General features: G+C 37.2%; 1 protein-coding gene and 1 pseudogene across 1 annotated transcript; both read right to left on the bottom strand.

The window, feature by feature from the left end:
- Positions 1–12,723: 12,723 nt before the first annotated feature.
- LOC143611516 (berberine bridge enzyme-like 21 pseudogene) lies at positions 12,724–14,320 on the bottom strand (annotated as a pseudogene).
- An 8,371-nt stretch (positions 14,321–22,691) lies between these two features.
- On the bottom strand, positions 22,692–23,414 carry LOC143611515 (uncharacterized). Its single transcript, XM_077085716.1, has one exon. The coding sequence runs from the start codon at positions 23,412–23,414 to the stop codon at positions 22,692–22,694; it is 723 nt and encodes a 240-aa protein (XP_076941831.1).
- Positions 23,415–24,620: the final 1,206 nt, after the last annotated feature.

The following is a 24,620-nucleotide window of genomic DNA, read 5'->3' as shown; positions in this document are numbered from 1 at the left end:
CGACTTGACAAAGCACTTTATGGTCTTCACCAAGCACCTCGTGCATGGTATGCCACATTGGCTGATCATTTAGTGAAGAACGGATACAAGAGAATCATTGTTGATCAAACTCTCTTTGTCAAGAAGGTTAAGGGTGATTTGATTCTCGTTCAAGTGTATGTTGATGACATTATCTTCGGGTCCACGAATGAGAATCTGTGCAAGGAGTTTTCTGAGATTATGCGGAAGCAATTTGAAATGAGTTCCTTAGGGGAGATGACTTTCTTCCTGGGCCTACAAGTTGAACAAAAGAAGGATGGGACTTTGATTCACCAAGAAAAGTACGTTCATGACATTTTTCAGAAATTTGGATTCAAGAACTCAACAGCTTTCATGACACCAATCGCTACGCAACCTATTCTCGCTCCTGATCCATCAGGAAAGCCAGTCGATCAACACCTTTATAGGTCAATGATTGGTTCCCTGATGTATCTCACTGCAAGCAGATCGGACATCATGTTCCCTGTTTGTCAATGTGCCAGATATCAGTCTGACCCGAGAGAATCCCACATGACGGCTGTCAAGCGTATATTCAGATACTTGAAGGGTAGACCACGTTTGGGTCTTTGGTATCCAAAGGAGTCTCCCTTGAAACTTCATGCTTACACCGACAGTGATTATGGAGGTTACAATTTGGACAGAAAATCAACATCGGGTGGATGCCAATTCCTGGGAGATCGGTTGATCTCATGGCAGTGAAAGAAACAAGTTACTGTATCCACCTCCACAGCAGAAGCCGAGTACATTGCCGCATCCAGCTGATGCTCTCAAGTGATATGGATCCAGCATCAGCTTCTGGATTACGGCTTGAATTTCAATGGAACCACGATCAATTGTGACAATGAGGCTGCCGTTGCTATTGTTAAAAACCCGGTCCAGCACTCAAAGACTAAGCACATCGACATCTGAATACACTTTATTCGTGATTGTTTTGATCGTAAGCTTGTCGAAATAAAAAGGGTCCATTATGACTATAACTTTGCAGATCTCTTTACCAAAGCTTTTAGTCGTGCCCGGTTTTTGTTTCTCGTTGAGTCGTTGGGCATGATTTCTTTTGAGTAAATTTTATCTTTTAAATTTTAAAATTGTAAATATTTTTCAAATATGTCACAATTTTAGAGGGAGAAAATGAGTTAACTTTAACTCACCAAAAAGATTTTAAATTTACTTTTAGAAAAACCAAAATCAAGTCACTTGACTTAACAAAAAGATTTTTATTTTTATTTATAATATTAATTTCATCTTTACTCCTATTTAAGAAAAATCTCAGAAAATTCAAATAGTATTATCCCATTTAGAGGGAGCTCCTTCATAGAGGGAGTCGGATATTTAAAAATTTCAATTAAGAATTTGATCCGACCATGTGAAAAGTGATAGTACATTGGCATGTAATGATCCTAGCGCGTGAAAAGAGTATATCAAAAGGCTACAAAGTCATTCATCGATGTGTAGGTAGGCTTGACAAACAAGTAAGTGTTGGGTGATATAAACCTAAACTCCTGGCGTTGCTAGTGGCTATACGCTTATGGAGCGGTTGCATGATTCCGTTAAAGTCATATCAATAAAGGATGAAATGTAATTACACATATCATACCCAAGCCTCACTTTAACTGATCATAGTCGTCTTATGAAATATGTGTCAATTTTAATTTTTATTGAGTCAAGAAAAGAGTCAAGTAAAGCGTCAAGAAAAGCAAGAAAAAGAAAAACAAAAGAGTCAGAAAAGCAAAAGAAAAAGAGCTAGAAAGAGAGTCAGTCCTAGGAATTTTAACTTCTGCTTTATTTCTTCATTTATTTTCGACTCAAGCCTTGGACTTTCTATGTTTTTATTCATACAAGATCTGATCGTTAAGGCCCTGAGTCTTCTGCTTTGTTTTATTTTCTTTCTTTTGTTCAATCCTTGGACTTTCTCTGCGCGATAATATGGTATTATCCGACTTGATTGTTATTGCCTGAACTTCTGCTTTATTTTAATCTTTCTAGATCGAGTCAAGTGTACAAAGAGTCATGTATACAAAGTCAAAGTGTCAAGTATGTTAATAAGAGTACTGTGATCAACTAAGAAAGGTTTAAGTCAAGTTGAGGTGATATGTCAATACAAACTAGGCCCGAGATATGATGGAATCAGTAACATATCTGATTAAGTGGAGACCACATAAGTACCGTGCCTAATTAAACTTTAAATGTATCACGTTAACATCAAAACACATGTCAAGTTAAACAGGTGGACAATATTTGCAGTCAATGATGAATTTGTGTCACAATAATTTCAAAATGGAAACGCGATCTAGGGCTTTACAAATCAATATGATTCCACGTCGCGATCGTGCTTTGTAAACTAATCAAAGAAAAGATTCATGTAAATTAATTCAATATTAATGTTAATATCAAAATTTGTTTTAATTTTATTTTATTTTATTTTCTAAAATATTAAGTACGTGTATAGTTTAATATTTTAAGTTTTATTTTATTTTTACTTCTAATTTTTTTTTTGTTTCTTTGTTGTTTTATTTTTATTTTTATTTTATTAGTATAGTTTTTCTATTATTATTGTCTTTGTTTATTTTGTTTTATGTTTTTGTTTTGTCAAAGAGATCGATCTTACTAACATTAACAGTCACGGACCGACAAAAGAAAAATCAAATAAATAAACAAGTGCTTGGATTCAGGGGGTAAATGTTTTTCGGGTTTGAAAATGCAAATATTTTTAAAGACTGAGGACCGGGAGTGTATTTTCGGTGAATACTCGCGATGTTTTGACCTTATTGCGAGATAGGCTGACCCTATATATAAGGGGAACCTAACTTATCTTTCACTATTCACTCACTCTTTCACTTTTCACTCTCTCTCTTCTCTCTCTTTCTTTTACTCTCAAACCCTAACATCTTCCCACTTAAATCTTCATATCTGGCCCTCTTTATCAATATTTGATCATGAATCCAGAACCTACACCGTAGGTATAACATCATGACACCACCAATCGTTCATTCTTCCTGTTTCTGGGTTCACAGAGATCGAGGCAGCTGTTCATACCAACCGTCGGCTAGATCTAAGTGAAAGATCTTCATATGTGTTGTTATTTTCATGTTCATAAACTGTTATTAAGACTTTAGATATGGATTATCATCATTAATTGTTAGTTTTAGGTTTGTTTTGAAAAGTTTGTAGATCTAGGTTTATTCAAAGTTTCAAGGGTTCAATTAACCAAGCAAACCAAAGGGTTTCTCTATCAAACCCTCCAGATCTTCAATTCGAGTCTAGGCGACACTCATGAACAGAAAAGGAAGCAAAAATGGACTAAGTAACCTTTTTCGCGTGGGAAAGGTTTTCACTTCGCGTGAATATGCGAAGCGAAATACCATCTGTTTCGCTTCGCGTGGACATGCGAAGCGAAATACTTCTGTTTCGCTTCGCCTGGACATGCGAAGCGAAATACCATCTGTTTCGCTTCGCGTGGACATGCGAAGCGAAATACCATCTGTTTTGCTTCGCACCCCATGCGAAGCGAAATAAGAACCATGCGAAAAATCTTTACTTAGCAAAATTTTCAGGTTTCTGGACTAGCAAGGCTACTGGATTGTTTGAGCATTATTGGACTGTTTTGCCCTTGGACTGTTTTGCCCTTGGACTATATAAGGACTGTATATTATGGACTAATTGACTTGTAAATAGACTAAATTCAGCTTAACAACTTACTAAAACTGAAATGCATATAATTAATCAACTATAAGTAATAAATTAAATTAAGTAACTGGTAAATACTTATGACAAATGTAACTAACTTATCTTGTTTAACTTTATTTAATGATGATTCTCATGATCTAAATGATTGATTTCAGGGTCACAATCAATTTTGTGCTCTCGAGCTTCCAAAGGCCAAAGCTGATAAGGTGTTTACATCTATGGTGAAAGGGCTAAGACAGTCACCCCTTTCACATGCCATCTCTGCCAACCCAGCTATTTATTCCAAGTGGGTTTTGGATTTTTGGGCATTTGCCAAGGTTGCTGATGATGCTCTCTCATTTACAACCAAAGTTGCTGAGAAGGAACTGACCATTACAGAAGGAGACATACGACGAGTATTAAAGATAAAGGATGAGCCTGATTATACGTATGAGAAGGGTGACAGGGCAAAGTTGGAAGAATTTGTGACTCAGATGACTTATGACACTGAATGGAAGAGTTTGGAAAAGAAACATCTCCCACCCTATTGGAGATTTCTCTTCCACATCGTCACACACTGTTTTGCTGACATTCGTGGAGGTTATGATAGCATGAGGGTAGATTGGGTACGGATCATGTATGCCTTGACAACTCGGGAAAAGTTCAACTATTCTAGAAGGATATTCTTGTGAATGTTTTGCAAATGTAAAGAACGATTCTACATGGCTCATGTATCCAAGATTTGTACAGATGCTAATTGATGATATGATGCCCGAGGTACCCAGGCCTCCCCACAAGGAAGCCAAAGACAAGAAGTCACTTCCCGAGCCCTATCACGTGAACGAGATCAAGTTATCAATTTTTGGTGTCTTGTTGAGCACCAAAGGAAAAGGGCATCAGTATGTGGGACCACGACCGGGTCCTAAGTTTGGGTTTTTCGAGGAGACAGAGCCTGCTGGGGATGAGGCTTCTGTTGAGAGTGGAGAGATGGTTGGGACTAAGCCTGAAGTTGAAGCTGAACAGGATTCGTCTAATGAGCTTGCTCAGGATAGAACAAAGGCTAAGCACGACTTGAAGAGGAAGGCTACCGAAAAGCTTTCTGTTGGTGGTTCTTCTGGAAAGGGTAAAGTAAAGGTTGGAGCAGAAGAAGAAGAGGAGGAGGAGCGACAGCTCTTAAAGCGTATCAAGAGACTTGGGGACTCCAAGAAGGCTCCCAAGCTCATTGTCAAGCTTCCCTCTCAAGGTAAATCCTCTAACCCTCCTGTAGTTACACAAGAAACCATAGCTAAAGCCCTTAGGGACCTAGACGTGGCCAGAATACAAATTCCCACCTATAGGAAGCCCAAAACCAGAAAGAAAGCCAAAACCATGCTCCATGACTCATCCGATTCCTCACCCGAACCTTCACCAACAGACCAACCTATCTCAACCTTCTTACCTCAAATACCACCCTCACCACCTCAAGACCAACCTCAAACCTCACCACCACAATCTCAACCACAACCTACTACACATCCCAAGCAACCAACCCAAACCGAACCCGAGCCATCCCAAACTACAACACCACCCACACAACCAACCACTGAACCCACAACCTCCTCAATATTCACATCATCCATATTCAGCTCACCAATACAAACAACAAGCCTGTGGAGCCAAACCGTTATCACCTCCCCACCTACAAAACCTCCACCAACATTAAACTTAGAACCCATACCATACGCCTCCATATTCTCAAAATCATCCACCGTCACAACTTCACCCATACCAACCCAATCACCACTCACCTCAACACCAACCACATCCACAACATCACCTCAACCAACCCAATCCATTGTCCTACATGTGCAAACTACTTCACCACCTATCATGTCCACTACCCCACCAAGCACAATCTTCTCACCGAAACCCATTACAAAAGGGAACTCTCTGACATCTCCAGTATACGCCGATCCTATCCTCGATAGGATCGTCGCACTGAGGAATCAAACGCTAAGAGGGCAGAACATGAAATGGTGCTCCTCTCATTTATTAAAGATATGAAGAAGAAAGGGGTTGAGGACGAGAAGGAGAAAGAACAGTTAAAGGCAAGGGTTCAGACTCTGGAGGAAGAGAAAGAATTGAATGAGGCTAAAATTGAAAGTCAACGCCTTCTAATCAACACTCTCCACACACGAATCGAGAACCTACATGTGCTGATGAATCACGAGTCCTCTGAAAATGCTAATCTGAGAGCAGACCACTTGAAGCTTGGAAACAGAGTGGCAACACTTGAAAAGAACCTACCCGCTGCCACTATTCTTGAAGAGAGATTGTTCAAGAAAATTGATGATACGGTAACAAAGTGGGATATCGAGAAAGAAGCTACCAACTCTCGAGTCTCTCTGCTTGAAGGTCAGCTTGCATCCTCTGCCTCTCTCGGTACACTTATGGCAGAAAATACTTAATTCAAAATCGAGATAGAGGCCATCAATGCAAAGATCAAGGAGCATGACCGTTTAAACGAGATACGGTTGGAGACAAATGAAGAATTCGTGAGCAAGTATCAGGCCACCTCAGATCTTATGGGTATTCATGAGGATGACTTTCATGGTCTGGAGGATCGACTTGATGTGGTATTCAGGGGGTGGAGAAGGTCTGGTGAGATGTCACACCCTCAAAATCCACTAACGGAGTTTTACCGTCAGAGGGTGTGAACTAACAGGATCGGAATCATCAGTTATAATCAAACCATAAAACAAAGTTTCAAAACCATGAAAACGTTTACGAGTAAATAGATGCGGAAGCGTAAAAACCTTTAATCAAAATTTGCGTCACGCAGGACGACTTAAAACCAATGATAACTGTTAAAAATAAGTTTGCATAACAAAAGCGTTTTCAAGCAATGCATGTTCCTAAACCGCGCGCCCGCCTCGGCTACCTGAGAATAACATACTAAAAGTGTCAACACAAGGTTGGTGAGTTCACAAGTATATAAAATAAAACATTTAGCGTTTGCGTTCAGCGTTTTGCGTTAAGCGTTTTGCGTTACAGCGTTTTGCGTTAAGCGTTACCAGATAGTGTTATGTCAATTATATATCTATAGGTAGCTAGCCTATAAAACAAGTATCACTAAGTGTTCGACACCGAAGCTGACTGTTTATCAATTTGCCTTGCCACCAGGTCATCCAGACCATGGTATGTGTTTAGCCAAGATTACACCCGCTCGACATCCAGTCGAGTTTAGCGTTGGGTGGGGTTTGTCAAACCCAATAGTACTACTCAATAGTGACTCGGTATTATCCAAATATTAACCGGTTCGATGTTATGAAGGACTTTAGTTTTTGCGTTTGCCACTTAGTCTTTACAAGTGATATATAATCTATATTAACAAAATCTTAAATGCGTTTCGGAGTATGTTATCTCCCCCAAGTGAAAAGCGTTTAAAAACAGTTTAGAAGGGGAAAGTGAAACTCACTGTTTGCGAAGAAATTCCCAAATTAAATCACCAAGATGCGCGTCACAGAAAAACTCTCTCTGGCGTTCTAAAACAATAAAGAGATTTTTCTAAGTGTCGGAATATTATCGAGTCTCTAGACCCGGCACATAATACCTATGCACATAACATGTTTCGTGTCTCGTTTGTGAATCGTGTGTGACTTTAACAAATGTATTTGTGATTCGTTACATGTGTAAGCAATTATATACGTGTCATGTATTCATAAAGTACATCACTAGCAATTACCCCCCGTAAGGGCATTTTGGTCAACAAATTACAATTAACTAGCCATTATTCCCCATGAGGGTAATTTGGTCAAATCATGACAATCAATTAGCAATTATTCCCCGCAAGGGTATTTTGGTCAAAACATAACAATTATATAGCAAGTATCATGTTTCATGCATTTTCACACAACTCAGCAGCTAGTTTCACCGAGACAGAAATTCTACTTGAAAGATTGTCCTATTTCACCGATCATAGCATCTCAATTAATTTACCAAAAATCATCACAGAAGCAAATATGTCTTCGGTTTCTAGAACATATTTTATTATATTTTTATTCCATATAGTTTTCTCACAATCATCAAATCATTACAGCAAACTCATAACAGTCAAATTCATGCGCAACAGAATTTTATTTGAAATTCCCGTTAAACGAAAAATCCAATAAATGCAAGACCACTTGGGTTAGGTTCCTAACTCAATGAGTCAACTTCCAGAAGTAGAACCAACCCAATTGGTCTCGTAGTTCATGAGATATAACATTTACAACACAACCTAACAGCAGGTCTAACAGCTCAGCTTTGAACAACGTTTTTGTAAAATCATAAAAGTTAACTTCTACTTGTCCAAAAATTACAAGTTTATATTCTTTAGAAACTAGACTCAACCTAGTTTACTGTAGTATCAATAATCTCAACCAATTTTCAAATTAACACTTCGTTACAGTCACTTAAACATCAATAACACATTCTGTCCAGAAACTGTTTGCATCCAATCTCAACATATTAACTATCTATGAACTATCATGCATTCATATAACACTCTAGACTCCATAAACACCATCCATACACATCAATTACACATTACATACATGATTAGGGTTTTTGTTTGAACTCAAATCAAAGACACAACAATTAACATGTAACAATATTCAATCTAGTTATCAAATCATCATTCAATCAACAACAAACATATTAGTTATATGCACACATGAAATCGGCAGCTAGGGTTTGTAGTTAACCCATTAAACATCAAAATCAAGTAATAAGGATGTATAGGATAATCGATTATACCTTCCTAGCACCTAATTCTTCAATCAAAAGCTTGAATTGATGTTGTATGTGTGTGTATTGATGACGGCAGCCAAGGAGCAAGGGGAGGGGGGTTCCGATCGGGACTTGTGGGGGAAGGAAAATAATAGTTAGGGTTTGTTTATTATTATTATTTATAGAATACTATGTTACACTTTGGCCCCTCCACTTTCAATTGTTGTTTTTCTAACTTAAATAACTAGTTTACGTCTTGAGTTAACGTTTATAACCATGTTATCACACAACACATAAGTCTAACACATAGTTATCACATAATTACTGTTTTGACGTTTTTCGTTTATTCATCAATCGTTTGCGTCAACTCGTTTGCGTTTCGGTGCAATTCCCGAAAGACTACACATGTAGTAAGTGTTAAGCGTCATTTAAACCCTAGTTTAAATGTAATGAAGTGTGCGTTATAGATTCAATGATCTTAAGTTTGAATTGACGAAGTTGAGTTAACGGAGTTAACCTGAAATTGACGATTGTCACATGAGACTTCTCAGATTGGTGGATCACAGCCTACCGTAGGTCCAAGTGTGTCCTTGCGAGGAGTTCAGGTTGTGGGTTCGGAGGGCGAGGCAACTGTTGGTCGTATCGTACAACAGGTTGGCCAAGCTGTTAGTGGTGTTAGCACCAGCTTGGGTCCTCAACATGTTGAACAACAACAGGCCCAAGCTGGTGATGGTGAGGAAGGAGAAGATGATGATGATGATGAGGACGACGATGATGTGGACGAAAATGTTCACGATGATGATGATAATAATGATGACGGTGGAGATGGTGGAAACGCTGGAGCTAGTGCAGCAGGAGGTGGAGGTGGAGGTAACACTAATCACCTCCACACACTCAAGTACATATTCAAGACCCTGCTGCAGATGACTCCGCCAGCAAAGTCAGGGAACACGATTCGCGAATTAATGATATGAATAAAGAACTGTTTCCTGAAGATGTTTTTGCAAGTAGCGTTGCAGGAATGATGGATGAGTTTATTGAAGCTGGGAGACTTCATAACAGGAATGGAGGAGGCAGTAGACACAACTGAAAACTACATCAATTACTCGCCGAATCCTGACACACCACCAGCTCAAGCTTCAGAGGCCCCTACAACTGATCCTGTATCCGATCCAGCCGCCGACTTGACACACCAACCTCCAAATAAGAAGAGAAAGACCCACATTGTGTTAAGTCGTGCTTGTGTCCGCATGCTCAACTACCCTTATCATGACGATACATTGATTGTATACGTAAAGTATGATAAGGAGAACAGTTGTTGGGCTATAAGAAGATACAACGGAGACCTAATCTATCTCAACCACCACGAGCTGAATTCGTTACCAGAGCTCGACATCAACTATCTTCGAAAAGCTATAGGCAGTGGTGAGTATGAGGAAACATTGGAGGGCTGGGTCTAGACTCACTTACATCGTCAATCAGAAGTGGGATATAAGGATTTTGAAGTCAATAAGGGTCGACGGTTTAAGAACCCACGGGAGATTGACCCAACTACCGGAGAGCCACGTACAATGTGGAGGTACAGGGGGCCAAAAGACTGTCACGAGATATACCATGGCGAGCCCTTCCTTCCCAATACTCTCCGAGATTTCATTGGTTGGGAGTTTGATAATGCTACCGGTGAAGCCATCATCCACTGCCGTGACATACACGAGATTCGAGTATTTGACAAGCATGAGCTTATGGGACTGCATATAGAGGATGTGAAGAAGCTCTACAACTCGCCGCTGAGAACCGTCGAGGACATCGGTCATTAGAATACCGACCAGATAGTTGAAGCCTTCAACAAGTTCGTCCGAAGACTTGTTGAACTTCCACTAACCGAGGATGAATGTCTCGTTTACGACATCGACGGATTTCAATACTAAAGACTAGAGGGAGATTGTTAGTCCTCTTTTGTATTGAACATTATGTATTTGGGCTTTAATGTTTAGTTGTTGTATGTTTGTAGCCCAAGGGAAATGGCCTAAGGGAAATGTAATCAAGCCCATTGGGCATTTGGAAATAAACTACTTCTCATGCATGCTCCTCTATAAATAGGGAGCATGTCATAAGAGAAACAACCTTTTGCCAAAATTCTATAACACACACATATTATCTCTCTCTAAATTCTCTCGTCTCTCTCTCTCTAAAACCAAAAATAACATTCTCAAGATCCGAGACCTCTTAGGTGGCTTAGTGTGATTTCCGCTAGCACTAAGCTTGGTTGATCCAAGAACGTTGTTAGATCCACCCGCGTCGGGACCTACACAAGGTGTTTGTTGGAAGCTTGAGGGTATACAAGCTTGAGGATCTTCTCTTTTGAAGACTAGCCATCCAACCGTCCTCTTCATCCTTCCTAACTTCTTGAAAGGTAGTCTTGCATGAACACCCTATGGTTGTTTATGTTGGTATGTATGTAGTTCGTATATGGATCCGGGTTTTGGGTTTTTACATATAAAATCGGTTTTATATTTATCTTAATAGCAAGATTTAAAACTTATTTATCCGCTGCGCTTTTCATATAAAAGAGGTTATATGACTTTGATAATCTTGTTAAAACCCAACAAACACATGAATTGCAACTATCTGTATTTTAACCACTTAAACCCGATCTAGTCATCTAGCACACACTCAGTTTATAGGAGTTCGGTTCAGTTTTTTCGGTTTGGATTTTTCGGTTTTTGGGTTTCGTCTCAGTTTTTCCGGTTTCTTTCACACCCCTAAGTCGTAACCTGGAGACTTTTCTGGATTATTCTATAAAAAAGGACGGTGGTGGTGTTGATGAATCGGGTACCCTTAGTCATTTACACCCCTTTGACATGATGAGATAGCAATTAATGCAAAAGATAGTGTAACATTGATGGCCGATCACCCAAATATTTAGAACCTTAGATGCACAGGGTTTTAAAAATAGATCGATTGATTAGTTCTCATGTTATAGAAAAACGATTTGAGCAGATTTGCTGATCCACAACATCCGCGTGACGATTTAGTACACGACACATTAACAATCTTTCTGATCGATATTATAACATTGACAGCTCAAGTACACATTAATAATCTTTCTGAGTATCCCCAAATGACAAAAGAAAATTTCCCCTCACTTAAAACGACGTACAACAAACGCCAAACGCGACGTAAAAAGAAGCACCAAGAAGTAAATCTGATTAATATTAATAGGGAAGTCTCCACATACATCACAGTAACGAAGTTTCAATATCGAGGTTTAGTCAAAATCATTCCTAAGGCTTAGTCAATAATGTGAATTTCATTCAAAAAGTTTTTTTCCGCATCTAAATAATCGAAGTTTCCTATTTCTGGCCAATATCGTCCAAATCTTTAACACAATTAGAATTTTAACGTTAGATCAGGGACAAAACTGTCTTTTTATCTATTTTAACTTAACAATTAACACACATAACCATGGTTTTCTTTCATGTCTAATTTGGTTCATTTATGAAAAGAAAAGCATAAAAAGGAAAGTTCTCTCTTTTTATTTTTTCTTTTAACATCTCCTCTTTCTATTCAATTTTCTTTCCTTTTAAATCTTTTCTTTTTAAAAAACTACAAATTCTCTTATTTACTAATCATTTTCTCTCTCCTCCCCTCCTTTTCTTTCTTTTAACGAAACTCGGTAACACTCCTTTTAAATTTTTCTTCATTTATCTTTCTTATGAAACTCAGGAATACAACATATTTTTTCAATCTCTCATTTTCCTTTCCTTCTTTAAATGAAACTCGAGAACATGATGTCAGTGATTCTAATAAAACATATTGTTGGGTTTAAAGACAGGAAAATTTAAAAAAAAAATTTGTGTTACTCCTATATCGAGGACTTTTCGTCCATATAAGGTATATAAATTTTTTTTAAAAAAATACCCTATATTGACGAAAAGCCTCGAAAAACGTATTTAATAAAAGCTAAATCTTTTTAAAAAAATAAGTTTTCATCATTATAGTTGAAGTTGTATCGACCACAATTTTCAGCTATTGCGACAAAGGAGTTGCGACGACACTTATATCTCGATAACCAACTAGAGATATAGCGACGACAGTTGTCTTTGAAATAGGCCTTTTTTGTTATATAGACTTAAAAGTGTTCTATATAACACTATAATTAATAACAAATTCTAATTATAAACACTATAAAGTGTTCTGTATAACACCATAATTATATGTTATACTTTAATTAATTACTAATATAATAATAATTGGATTAATGGTTTTCTTCTACTTTCTCATATCCTTCTTCCTCGTTCGTAGAGGAGGAACACTTTGTTCACTTGTAAAGAAATTATCACCATCCACCCTCGTTTTCACTCTAACCAACCGATCAAAATTCCCCATAAAATACTTGTCTCCATAAACTTTACCATCCGTGTAGCTATTGTTCCCGACTACACTAGTGCCAATATCAAGATCTCTATAGTTCAAATACGCCCCTCTAGGATTCTTCGACACGAACGGAGTCATGAACTCATAAAGAACCCTACTTTGATTAATGTAATAAGCTTCTGCTTCATACCCTCCTTCATTCCAATTAACACTATACTGAATCTTAAATATATTACCCACCCGATGCGGAAAAGGAGTCTCCCACTCTTCGATCTCACCCATTCGTCCGCCATACGGGTTGAACACCAACTCCACCACCTTTAGTTCCACCATCTTTTGCCACAAAGATTCAATACCCTCTCTAGGAATAAGGGTTTGCATGTAATCCGACTTTCGTTTAGAATATTTTGAAGAAAACCTTCTTTGCAGCAAGATCTCCACCGGTTCTTTAACATTGCTAGACCAAAAAAGCACGGACTCGATCCAACTCATCGACTTGCAATCAACTTTTTGTACACCCAATTCAGGAAACCCTAAGTTCATAACATTAACAAGGCGTTCGCAGTCTCCTAAGAAAAACCCTGTAAAACTTGCATGGATTGTGTTCTTTGTTTTGTCGGGTTTTATATTTAACCTAATGAATAGATCTTTGTCTATCTTGTCGGCTACACGCTGCCAACGGTCGAATATGTCGGTTATGTTTTCTTCTGATGTTTTTGTTACCTGAAAAACTGTGACAGATTCGGGAACTCGAACAAGATGCAATTTGAAAGACACGACAACTCCGAAGCTTGCACCCCCTCCACCTCGGATTGCCCAGAAAAGATCTTCTCCCATTGTGTTTCTGTTCAAAACACGGCCTTTAACATCAACTATGGTCGCATCGAGAACATTATCGATGGTTAATCCATATTTTCGCATCAAAACTCCATACCCTCCTCCGCTTATATGACCCCCGACTCCAACAGTCGGGCATACACCTGCGGGGAAAGCATGAACTTTGCTTTTATTCCATATGTTATAGTAAAGTTCTCCAATGGTTGCACCAACTTGAACCGTTGCTGTTTCGTCATTAATATTGACATTTATCGACCGAAGGTTAGACATATCAAGTAGAACAAAGTTAATGTTTGATACATAAGACAGTCCTTCGAAATCATGACCGCCACTTCGGATTCTAAGGTTCATTCCCATGTTCTTGGTGCAAACGACGGTCGATTGGACATGGGTTTCGTGTAATGGGGTCACGATGATTGCCGGTTTTTGAGTTAATGATGTGTTGAACCTTTTGTTTCGGATGTAGGCTTGTAATGTTGAAGTGTATGATGAATTGTTTGGGTTATAGATTAATGACGAGACGTGATCGGATGAGTTTCGGTTGGACATACATTCAAGAAAGGGCTCATAGACTGAATCATCAGCTATGGATATAACAAACTGAAAATTAAACAATAACAGTATAAGTAATGATAACATAAGTAAATCACAAGAACACTTGAATACATTCATTTGTGAGTGTGGAAGGAGATCAAATGCTTTTTACCAAGCTCTTGAAGATTTGATCAAGAAAATAATGATAATATATATAGTGATACATTAATAAACCAAAAGATACATTTTTTTTATATTTATTAACTTTGGCCGGGTAATGTCCACGTTGCTGTATACATGCATCCATTTCATAGGTGTCATCGATCTACAAAGTTGCATTTTGACATGTACTTTGTGTTGTCTAGCGAAAGTCCACCGATCACCCATGACTTCACTCAGTCATATTCATTGCTTGCTTAATAATATGAAAGTCCTAGGGCTTTCACTTTTACCCGAAACTCAATTCGAAAAAACATGTACCCGAACCCGAACTAACGCGACCTGAAAAACTTGAATCCGAGAAAAGATTGACCCGAGCCCGCACCAAAGTAATTCGGGTTTAGGGATGGCAATGGGTTGGGTTTGCGTCAGGTTTAGGTATTCCCAAACCCATACCCGGTTATAAAAGTCCATCTCAAACCCGTCCCAAACCCATCGGGTTTTAATTGGGTAATTACCCGTCGGGTTTCGGGTTTTCCCATCGGGTTTCGGGTTTCCTATCGGGTTTTGACAAAATACCCGTAGGGTATACCCGGCTCAAAACCTGTTGGGTTTCTACCATGGTTTTGGCAAAATATAACTAATCGATTACAAAGATGGTTACCATAAAGGTTAAATATCTCAAATAATTGACATAAACAAGTTTCGACAAATAATGTATTTGGAATATAGTATATGTATAATATAATAAGCTATATCGGGTACATCAGGTATATAATCGGGTAAATGGGTCTATGTTATCAGGTAATCAGGTATATTAGAAATCCCAAACCCGTCCCAAACCTACGAAAAATTTCAAAACTATTCCCATATCCGTCCCAAACCCTAATGGGTCGGGTATTACCCGTCCCATTTATGTCGGGTTTCGGGTTTTCCCATCGGGTTCGAGTTTCATTGCCATCCCTATTCGGGTTGGTTCTCGGGTTTGATTTATAAGTTTCGGGTCAACCCGAAAAACCCGAATAAACTTTAGTTTTGAAATTAAATATATAATTTTAGGTATAATAGGCTTAGTGTTAGTCATTAAAGTTATTGGAATCTAAGCCTAATCGACTGTTGCCATTCCAACTATTATGGACCAATTGTTTATTGTTAAGTTATGTTTTCTGTTTATTACTAATAGCAACCGTAATCGAACAACCAAATCCCGTCTGATTGAAGACGATCATGATTCGAGTTAATTACTTAGTTTTACTCTTCTTTTGAATTGCTTTATGACTTTATCAAAGTTATTTTTGGTTTATTATTTGATTATTTGCGTGACGAGCAAAGAATAATATGTTGTTTTAATTTTAGCATTTAAGTTTTTTAAATTTTATTGTTTTTTGTTTCATTTTCTAGGATACTCGAAACCCGATTAACCCAACCCAAAAAAACCCAAACCCGAATTACCCGAACCCGAAAAAACCGTGAGAGATTTGGGTTAGGTTTTGGGTTAAGATTTAAAACTTTGAAAACCGAAAAACCCGACCCGAAACCCAAAAAATGAACCCGAAGAACACTCCTAGAAAGTACGTCTGAAATATATGTGTAATATATCATCAGTATATAGCTCGCAGCTTATTGCCCGCTTATCTGTCACTTCTTTGTAAATCGTTTGGATGTTTATTCATGACAAAATTATTACTTATACGTATATAGATCTTTAGTAAATATTATTTTAAGCATTTACAAATCAACAATTCTCGGTGAAATAAATATGAAACTTAACATATTCCTTTTCTTTTTTAAAAGAACAGATATGTTGTTATAAATATATTAATATTATGGTTATCAACACCTAATATAGATTAGCTTCCTTTTCAAGTTTTTCTATCTTATATATACATTGACACACCTTATTAATGAAATCTCTATTTTCCTCCCTACATGTCCATCTCTTATTGTTTGGCTACACGTTATCATCACAAGTTGCTTTCAGGAGTTGGATTGCATTATAATAAGCCTCATAAAATTCGGTAATCATTGAGAACCTCGTAGCGGATTAAGTTGCTTCTATTCTACATAAGGTAACATATGAACCAATGCTCTCTATTGTTTTATATATATGTTTATATTTGTACTATTTGATTTTTGGGTTTTAAGATACACCCCAACGAGTGATATAGCCTTTTATCGGCAGACTTTATACGTATTTATTATTTTGGTTTATCTATTCCTATTCCCATCAATTGATTTATTAAACTGATTTCTTAGATTAAGACTACTATTTTCATTATAATATAAGATTTTAAAATAAGTGTATTTATAAATGTTGTAAACAAGAGAATTTTAAAAATAAATTTGTTTTTGTTTTCAAATGGTAGTAGGAATTGTTGAATATTTATTGAAGTTTTTGATCTGCTATATTTTATATATTGTACAAGAGGATGAAGAAGCTAATAAATAAAAAACATTATTGACTTATACATGAAAAAAGAAATAAAAAGATTGCTCCTTTGATTTAGCTAGCTACAACGGTCTGATCTTTCTTGTTGGCATTGACTTTGTGGAATTCTCCAAATAATAATTAATTTATTATTATTATTATTACCTTTCTAACACTCTCCCTCAAGTTGAGTGGTAAGGTCTCCAATGCTTAACTTGGCAAGACATTTGTTGAATATTCTCCCATTGACAGCTTTTGTTAATATATCTGCCAACTGGTATTCTGATCGAACGAACGGTAACTCTATAATTCTGGCTTCAAGTTTCTCTTTGATGATGTTCCGGTCAACTTCTACGTGTTTTGTACGATCGTGTTGGACAGGATTCTTTGAGATTTATATAGCGGCTTTGTTGTCACACATAATCTTGCTTGGTTCACTTGGAGGGAGCCCGATCTCAGTTAGTTAGGAGTTTGTGGATCCATATGACTTCTGCTAAACCTCGTGCAATCCCTCTAAATTCAGCCTCGGCACTAGATAAAGCTACTACCTTTTGGTTTTTGCTTCTCCATGATGTGCTTGAAGTAATTTAATAATTATTAACTAAATTAACTAAAAATAAACATTAAGTAATACTTTGGACTCTCTAAAACTCGACTAAACTACTAACCGGCAAGTGAACCGATTGACTCTATAAAGCTAAGTAAGTCTGGATATCGAACCCACGAGACTCTCTAAATTACGTTTATTAGCTAATTAGACTCGACTATAAACACGACTTATTAATTTATATTTGTTTGGGGGGTTTGGTAAAAACTAATTTTAGGCTAATTAAGAAAAACAAATAAAATAAATAAAAGATAATTAAAGTTATTTGAAAACAGATGACGATGAAAAACCACCTAGGCTAGAATCCCCAAAGTTTCAGTTATCAATTAATTGGAAAAATGCTTTCTTATGAAACCGGAATCATAAAATATTTATTTAAAAGAAAACCCGAACAGGACCCCTAACCCTTCTCAAGAAGACACCTATGGGCTTCCAGTAAATTATTAAGAACACCTGTTTTAATATTAAACTTCCTTACGGTTATCTAATTAATTATGAACGAGTACCTTTATACGAAATCCTACCTTACAGCGTGGAAATCAAAGGCAGTTTAATAAATTCATTCGACATTAATAGATAAAGTTGAAAAATCAAACCTAGACGGACTCCTTACGAAGAACTAAATCTAGCAATCTTAATCAACCAAGACCTATCAAATAACCTATCACCTTACAGCTTTTTAGGTTAGCAGCACACTTTTATTTATTTGGTTAATAATATTGTTTATATGATTTTATTATAAATCAATCACAAACTAGTTAAGAACACACAGTAAATGACCCAACAAAATCCTATTATATGACAGGCAATCACCAAAGGCTCTGTGAAACAATAAAATTCACCAAATAAAACCAAGCACACATATTCATCAAATAAATAATATTAAACTCTTTACTGATTCATGAACCCATAACGAAAAGCAAATCCCAAATAAAATAAAACGTCAATCAAAGGTTCATCATAAGCCTAGGCGGTCTAAGGGTTTAGCCAACAACCATATTCAAGACCAAAAGATTATAAATAGGTTCAAATAATAAATTCATAAAGAAAATAATAAATTCAAACAAAATAATAAGGAGGATGAGACGGTGTTGAACCTGGATGCTATTTGCTTGAACCAACGGCTTTTTCTTTTCTCTTTCTCTCCTTGCGTTAACGGCTGCTCCCACAGTCTTCCAATAATTCTCCTGCCTTCTGTCCCTTCAATCCACTACCCCTTGTCTCCGGTAATTCCTATTTATTCTTTTCTCGTCTTGTTTTCCCTAACCGACTCAAGCCCATGTAACTTCATAAGTGGACTCATAAACAATTACTTTTGGGCTGCTAACATCGGTGGCCCATCTCATTTAATTCTAAGAATTTGCATTTTGTACCTGCATTAACATTCCCACATATTAATAATATTAAAGTTATATTGATTTGAGAATTTAGTTAATTACAACCATAATAATACTTTAAAAACTCACGACACACATAAATGATTAAATTAATTATCATTAAAGACAAACATAAATGATTAAATTAATTATCTTTAAAGACAAGTAAAACACTTTCATTAATGAAGTTAACTTTATATTTCAATTAGCAGAGTAAATAAATCGATTAATAGTTGCTAAGTTGATTTACTCATTCGTCTCAAGTTTAGTTAAAGTGCTCCAGTTTAGTTCATTGTATATATAAACCATCAAACTCACATATGAACCAAATAATAATAATATTCAATAAAAATATGGCTCAAAAGTATCTATAAGTAGAGGGAATATTTATATAATAATATGTATAATTTAGACCACATCACTCCAGGTCACCAAGTTTCCGCCAACCAAAGTGAAGTATTCTGATGTAGATCTTCGATCGTCTTGATCTCCCGCCTAGTCGGCATCAATATATAGCTGGACTTTTAGATGTTTGTTTTGCTGAAAGAGAACTCCATGACCTACTGTTCCTTTAAGGTATCTGATAATCTGCATTACTGCCTCCATGTGCGCAACTTGAGGTTGGTGCATGAACTTGCTAACCACTCCAACTGCATATGAGATATCAGGTTGAGTATGTGAAAGATATATTAGTTTACCTACCAAACGTTGGTATCTTTCTTTGTTTGTTAGCTCGACTTTTTCTTCCATACGGAGCTTGTGGTTCACCCTTATTGGTATATCAGCAGGCTTGCAATCAATCATTCTCATTTCAGCTAGAAGGTCAAGAATATACTTTTTTTAGCATATGAAAATCCCTTGTTTGGACCTTAGTACCTCTATTCCAAGGAAGTACTTGAGTCTTCCTAGGTCCTTCATTTCAAATTCCGTGAATAGGTTTGCTTTTAATTTTATCATTTCTTCTTCATGTTTCTTGTCATGATCATGTCATCAACATATATAATTAAACAAGTTACCAATTTACCTCTTCATTTAAGAAACAATGTATGATCAGAGTTGCTTTGTTGGTATCCATATTTCTTCATTGCTAACGCGAATCTACCAAACCAAGCTCGAGGCGATTGTTTGAGCCCGTAGAGAGTTTTTTTTAACCGACATACTTCTTTTTACTTGAAATTTCTTGTGAATCCGGGCAGAGCTTCCATGTAAACTTCTTCTTCTAATTCTCCGTGTAGGAACGCATTTTTAACATCAAACTGGTGAAGAGACCATCCTTCATTTGCAGCGATTGAGAAAAGTACTCTGATTGTGCCAAATTTTGCTACCGAGGAGAACGTTTCTGAGTAGTCAACCCCGTATGTCTGAGTGTTGCCTTTAGCTACTAACCTTGATTTATACCTTTCAATGGACCCATCAGGTTTGTGTTTGATTGTAAATACCCAGCGACATCCCACTGGTTTCTTCCCTGGAGGAAGATCGCATTTTTCCCATGTGTTGTTTTTTATTAGTGCCTTCATTTCGGTATCCATTGCATTCTTCCATTTCCTTGATTCTAGTGCTTGTTCCATAGAAGTTGGTATTTGTTCGGTGTATATAGATGAAATAAAAGCCTTAGCTTCTTTGGAAAAATTCCCTTCGGCTATATTGGATATGGGATACCTAGAGGATTTAGACTGTTTTTCTGGAGAGTATCGTTTTGGTGGGATGCCTCTATTGACTCTTGGGGGAAGAACATACCTTTCTGTCGTTTCCTCTTGTCTTGTCCTTTCTTGTGTTGGTTCTTCTTGTTCCTCCTGCACTGTTTCTTCTACTTCTATCTCATGATTGTTAGATGTGTTAGTATTTATACTTTCATGAGATCCTTTATCTGCTGTATCTTTTGATGTTTGAGAATTACTTACTTCAGAAGTTGGGTTAGGAGAATTTTGGTCTGAAGCACTGATGGTTGGTCCACTAGATTGTTGTGAAGTGTGTGACTCATACTGGGTACTATGATTGACTTCTTCGGATGATGCAGCCCATTTTGGAACCCATTTTAGCCAACTCAGTGTGTCTTGCTCTTTCTCCCCCTGACCACTATGTTGGGAGGTATAAAAGAACTCGGTTTCGAGGAAGTCACAGTTCATGGTAGTATACATATGACGAGTTTTCGGATTGTAGCAACGATACCCTTTTTGGTTGACACCATAGCCCACAAATACACATTTCTCAACACATGGGTCGAGTTTTGTTCGATTGTTTTTTGGTATGTGGACAAATACGGAGCAACCAAATATTCGTGGTTGTAATGTAAGGGCAGGCGGTAGATTGGTATATTCTGAAAGGGCTTGAAGAGGGGTTTTTAGGTCAAGAGCTTTTGCTGGTAGTCGGTTGATAAGATACGTAGCAGTAGCAAGAGCTTCGGGAAAGAAAGAAGCAGGGACTTGAGATTCAATTACTAGAGCACGTGTTATTTCTAAATGGATGCGATTTTTTCGTTCGACGGTGCCGTTTTGTTCGGGAGCATGACGTTTGGTGAATAATTCCTTTTTCTTGACAAAATTGTTTCATTCAATCATTTACGAATTCCCCACCATTATCGGATCAGAAAATTTGAATATTTGTTTTGAATTGTGTTTGTATCATCACATAAAACATAGAAAATTTATCAAAAATTTCAGATTTATGTTTTAAAAAATAGATCCATGTCATATGAGTGCACTCATCAACAAAGAGTACGAAACAACGAAAATTTTGTCCACCAACAACTTTTGCTGGTCCCCATAAATCCGAATGGATACGGGAAAACAGTAACTTAACTCTTGTATTATTTGGTTTAAAAGTATGTCTATGATTTTTAGCCAAAAAACAAGTTTCACAACTTAATGTTTCATTTAAAGGAAATAATTTTGAAAATAAAATGTGCAGATAACCGATAGATGGGTGTCCCAATCTTCTATTCCACAACCAAGCCTCTCTATTAATAGTTCCATGAGCTAGCATCACAGTACCATGTTGAGTCACTTCTTTCACATAGTACAATCCGTGGCGTTCAGTGCCACGCCCAATAATCGCTCCTGTCCTGATATCCTGTAGTATACAAAAGGTTGGGTGCATTAAAACTAAGCAGTTTAATTCCTTTGTCACATGGCTAATAGATAATAATTTATGTGACAGAGACGGAACGTAAAGGTAGTTTGAAAGTTTTAAAGTGGGCAATATTTCAATAGTTCCCCCTCCTTTTACAGGAACCATTTCACCATTAGCAGTTTTTATATAGTTAATTTTAGGTTTAGAGTTTGAAATTATATCAGATAATTCAAAAGTCATGGTGTCGGTAGCACCACAGTCAAAAATCCAAGATTTATTTAGTTTTTCACATGTTTCGGCCATATTAACCTCTCCTATAGTTTTATTTGGATTATCTTTAAAAGAAATAGAATCTTGAGTCTCTTTATTTGTTATCACCCTAAACCCCTTTTGGCCAGTATCTAAATTGTCATGGCTTTTAGGAAGATTTTTAGAATTTATTTTTTCTTCAAAGGTATAATTTAATAGTTTTAAAACTAATGGATTAATAAATAAAGGATTGCAAATAGTGGGGGTTGAGAATAAGTTCTGTTACCTCCTCTGCCATCTCCTAACTGTTCGATGTCCTCTTCTCCGGCGGATGCCACCATCTTCTTGTTTGATGCTGCGTTGGTTGTTGTCATCTTCGGTGACCTCTGAGTTTCTTTGTTTCCCTTTTTATGTCCATCATTCCACCAATCGGGGAAGCCTACGAGTTTGAAACATTGCTCTCTGGTATGTTTCATCATTCCACAATGACTACATTTTAATTTGGCTTTATCAAACCGAGATGATGAACTATACGAGCTCTTATGACCCGACCGACCTTTAGACAGAAACCCTAAGCCTTCCTGTTCGTTTGACTTGTTGGTAGTTAATCCACCCTGTTCTGAGAGGATGAGTTGTTTATGAGGTTTCCGAGTATACCCTGATGTGCCATTTCTTTCTCAACCGAGGGTAACGGGTCCCATCGAAGAATCTCTCTTTTGATGGTTTCGTATTGTCGGTCAAGGGCATTGAGGAACTGAAAGAGTTTTTGTTTGTAGGTTGAAATGTCAGTTGTGCAGGTCATGGGATTTGGATCTCGTCTTTCAATTTCTCCCCAAATACCTTGCATAACAATCCAGAAATCTTCCAATGGTGACCCGTTCTGTTTCATTTCGTTTGCCTTTACGTGCAAATTGAACATTTGCAATTTATCTTTTCCGCTACTATAGGTAAGCACCAAAGCATCCCACAAAGTCTTGGCAGTGGGAAATTCGGTCAAGTTGCTTGCTAGATCGGGTTCGATATTTTGTATTAGCCATGAGAACATGACCAGGTCATCTTGTTCCCATTGTTCGTATGCTTCATCTGTTGGTTCCGTGGGGGCCGGGTTTCTGGATAAGTGGCCCAAAAGGGACTTGGATTTCCCGCCGATGGCTACTCGAATCATTCGAGCCCACAAGGCGTAGTTTTGACTGTTAAGTTTGATACTTATTTTCAAGCTATCGGAGAGGTTTTGTTTTTGAGTTTGATTTTGGCTGCTGAGGCTGCTTTTGTGTAGATTGGTAATCTGTAAAGCGAGTTCATCATTGGTATTATTATGGCCAGACATGATATTCGTTCACAGGTTTTGGAGGTTTAGAGTAAGTGTAACACCCCACCTCACAAAGGGGTGAAGTGTCACTTATCATAGTATTCAAAACATAAGACATTATTCCACTATTAAATGTCAAAAGTAGAGAGCCCTATGACTAATTATTTATTACATATTATATAATTGCCAAATCTAGCTGAACTAGAGTATGTTACAAAAGTGGCTAGCATTTTATATTCAAATCCTAGAGCTCAATTTTTTTTCTCTCTCTTCACACCCCACCCAGAATAACATGTGAACCTGCTATGAAAAAAGATTTACAGAATGAGCCGAATGCCCAATACGGATAAAAGACTAAAGTAAAATACTAACAATAACCAAGTAAATACGTAAAAGATTAACAATAATTAAGTAAAAAAAATTATTTATAACAACATTAAAATATAATATGTCATGATGTAAAATGATACGATGCAAGTATGCAAGCCAATAAAGTAAATCGTATCATATGGATGATACCCACGAGCCGAAACATATAACATACCAGTGGGGCTACATAGGTTGCAAACTATGTACCCAATAGTGCAATGGTGGGTGTTGGCATACACCGACCAACAACAAATATCAAATACATATAACCTAGGATCGATCCATACGACTCCTAATAGCTGTGGGCCCGCGAACTAATCTCTCCGTCACGGAAGGAGCACACAACATCGATGCCACAATGTTGTGCCTGTGGGACACTTCATAGGAAGCGTAGAACTCAGGGTACCAGAGTATAAGCACATATAGGTAACGCGCTCAAAATAAAAAAAAAACAGCGTCAACAAATATCTATACCTTGCAATAAGTAAGGAGCATGCGATACTGAGTACGAACTTGGAAATTTATCGCATGCATATTGAACCAAATTTTGAGTCCAACAACCATAACCGGATTTTGAAGCAAAATAAATTAGATCCGGTTAATAATCCAAAGACGTTTAGGAGTTCCAAAAGAACGCGAAACATCAATAGGGTTTTAACAACCGAGCACGATAATAACAAGATGAGGGGTAAGAATCCGTAACTTGAAAGATGATCCACTATGATGTCAGACTTGTTATTTTGAGTTATTATGCTAACCTACAAGTAATTTATGCTTGATTAGATTTATATATATTATATATATATTTATACTAGTAAAAAAGGCCACGCGTTGCGGCGGCGAGCCAACAAGGAT

Source organism: Bidens hawaiensis, unplaced genomic scaffold (assembly GCF_021521415.1).
Source record: "Bidens hawaiensis isolate Kalapana, Puna unplaced genomic scaffold, B.hawaiensis_p1.1 tig00031418_1, whole genome shotgun sequence".
Lineage (NCBI taxonomy): Eukaryota > Viridiplantae > Streptophyta > Magnoliopsida > Asterales > Asteraceae > Bidens > Bidens hawaiensis.
This window is presented reverse-complemented; position numbering and strand designations above follow the sequence as displayed.

What these genes read in the sequence shown, in the direction of transcription:
- LOC143611515 (XM_077085716.1), bottom strand. Translation starts at nt 23,414, where the DNA reads ATGTCTGGCCATAATAATACCAATGATGAACTCGCTTTACAGATTACC.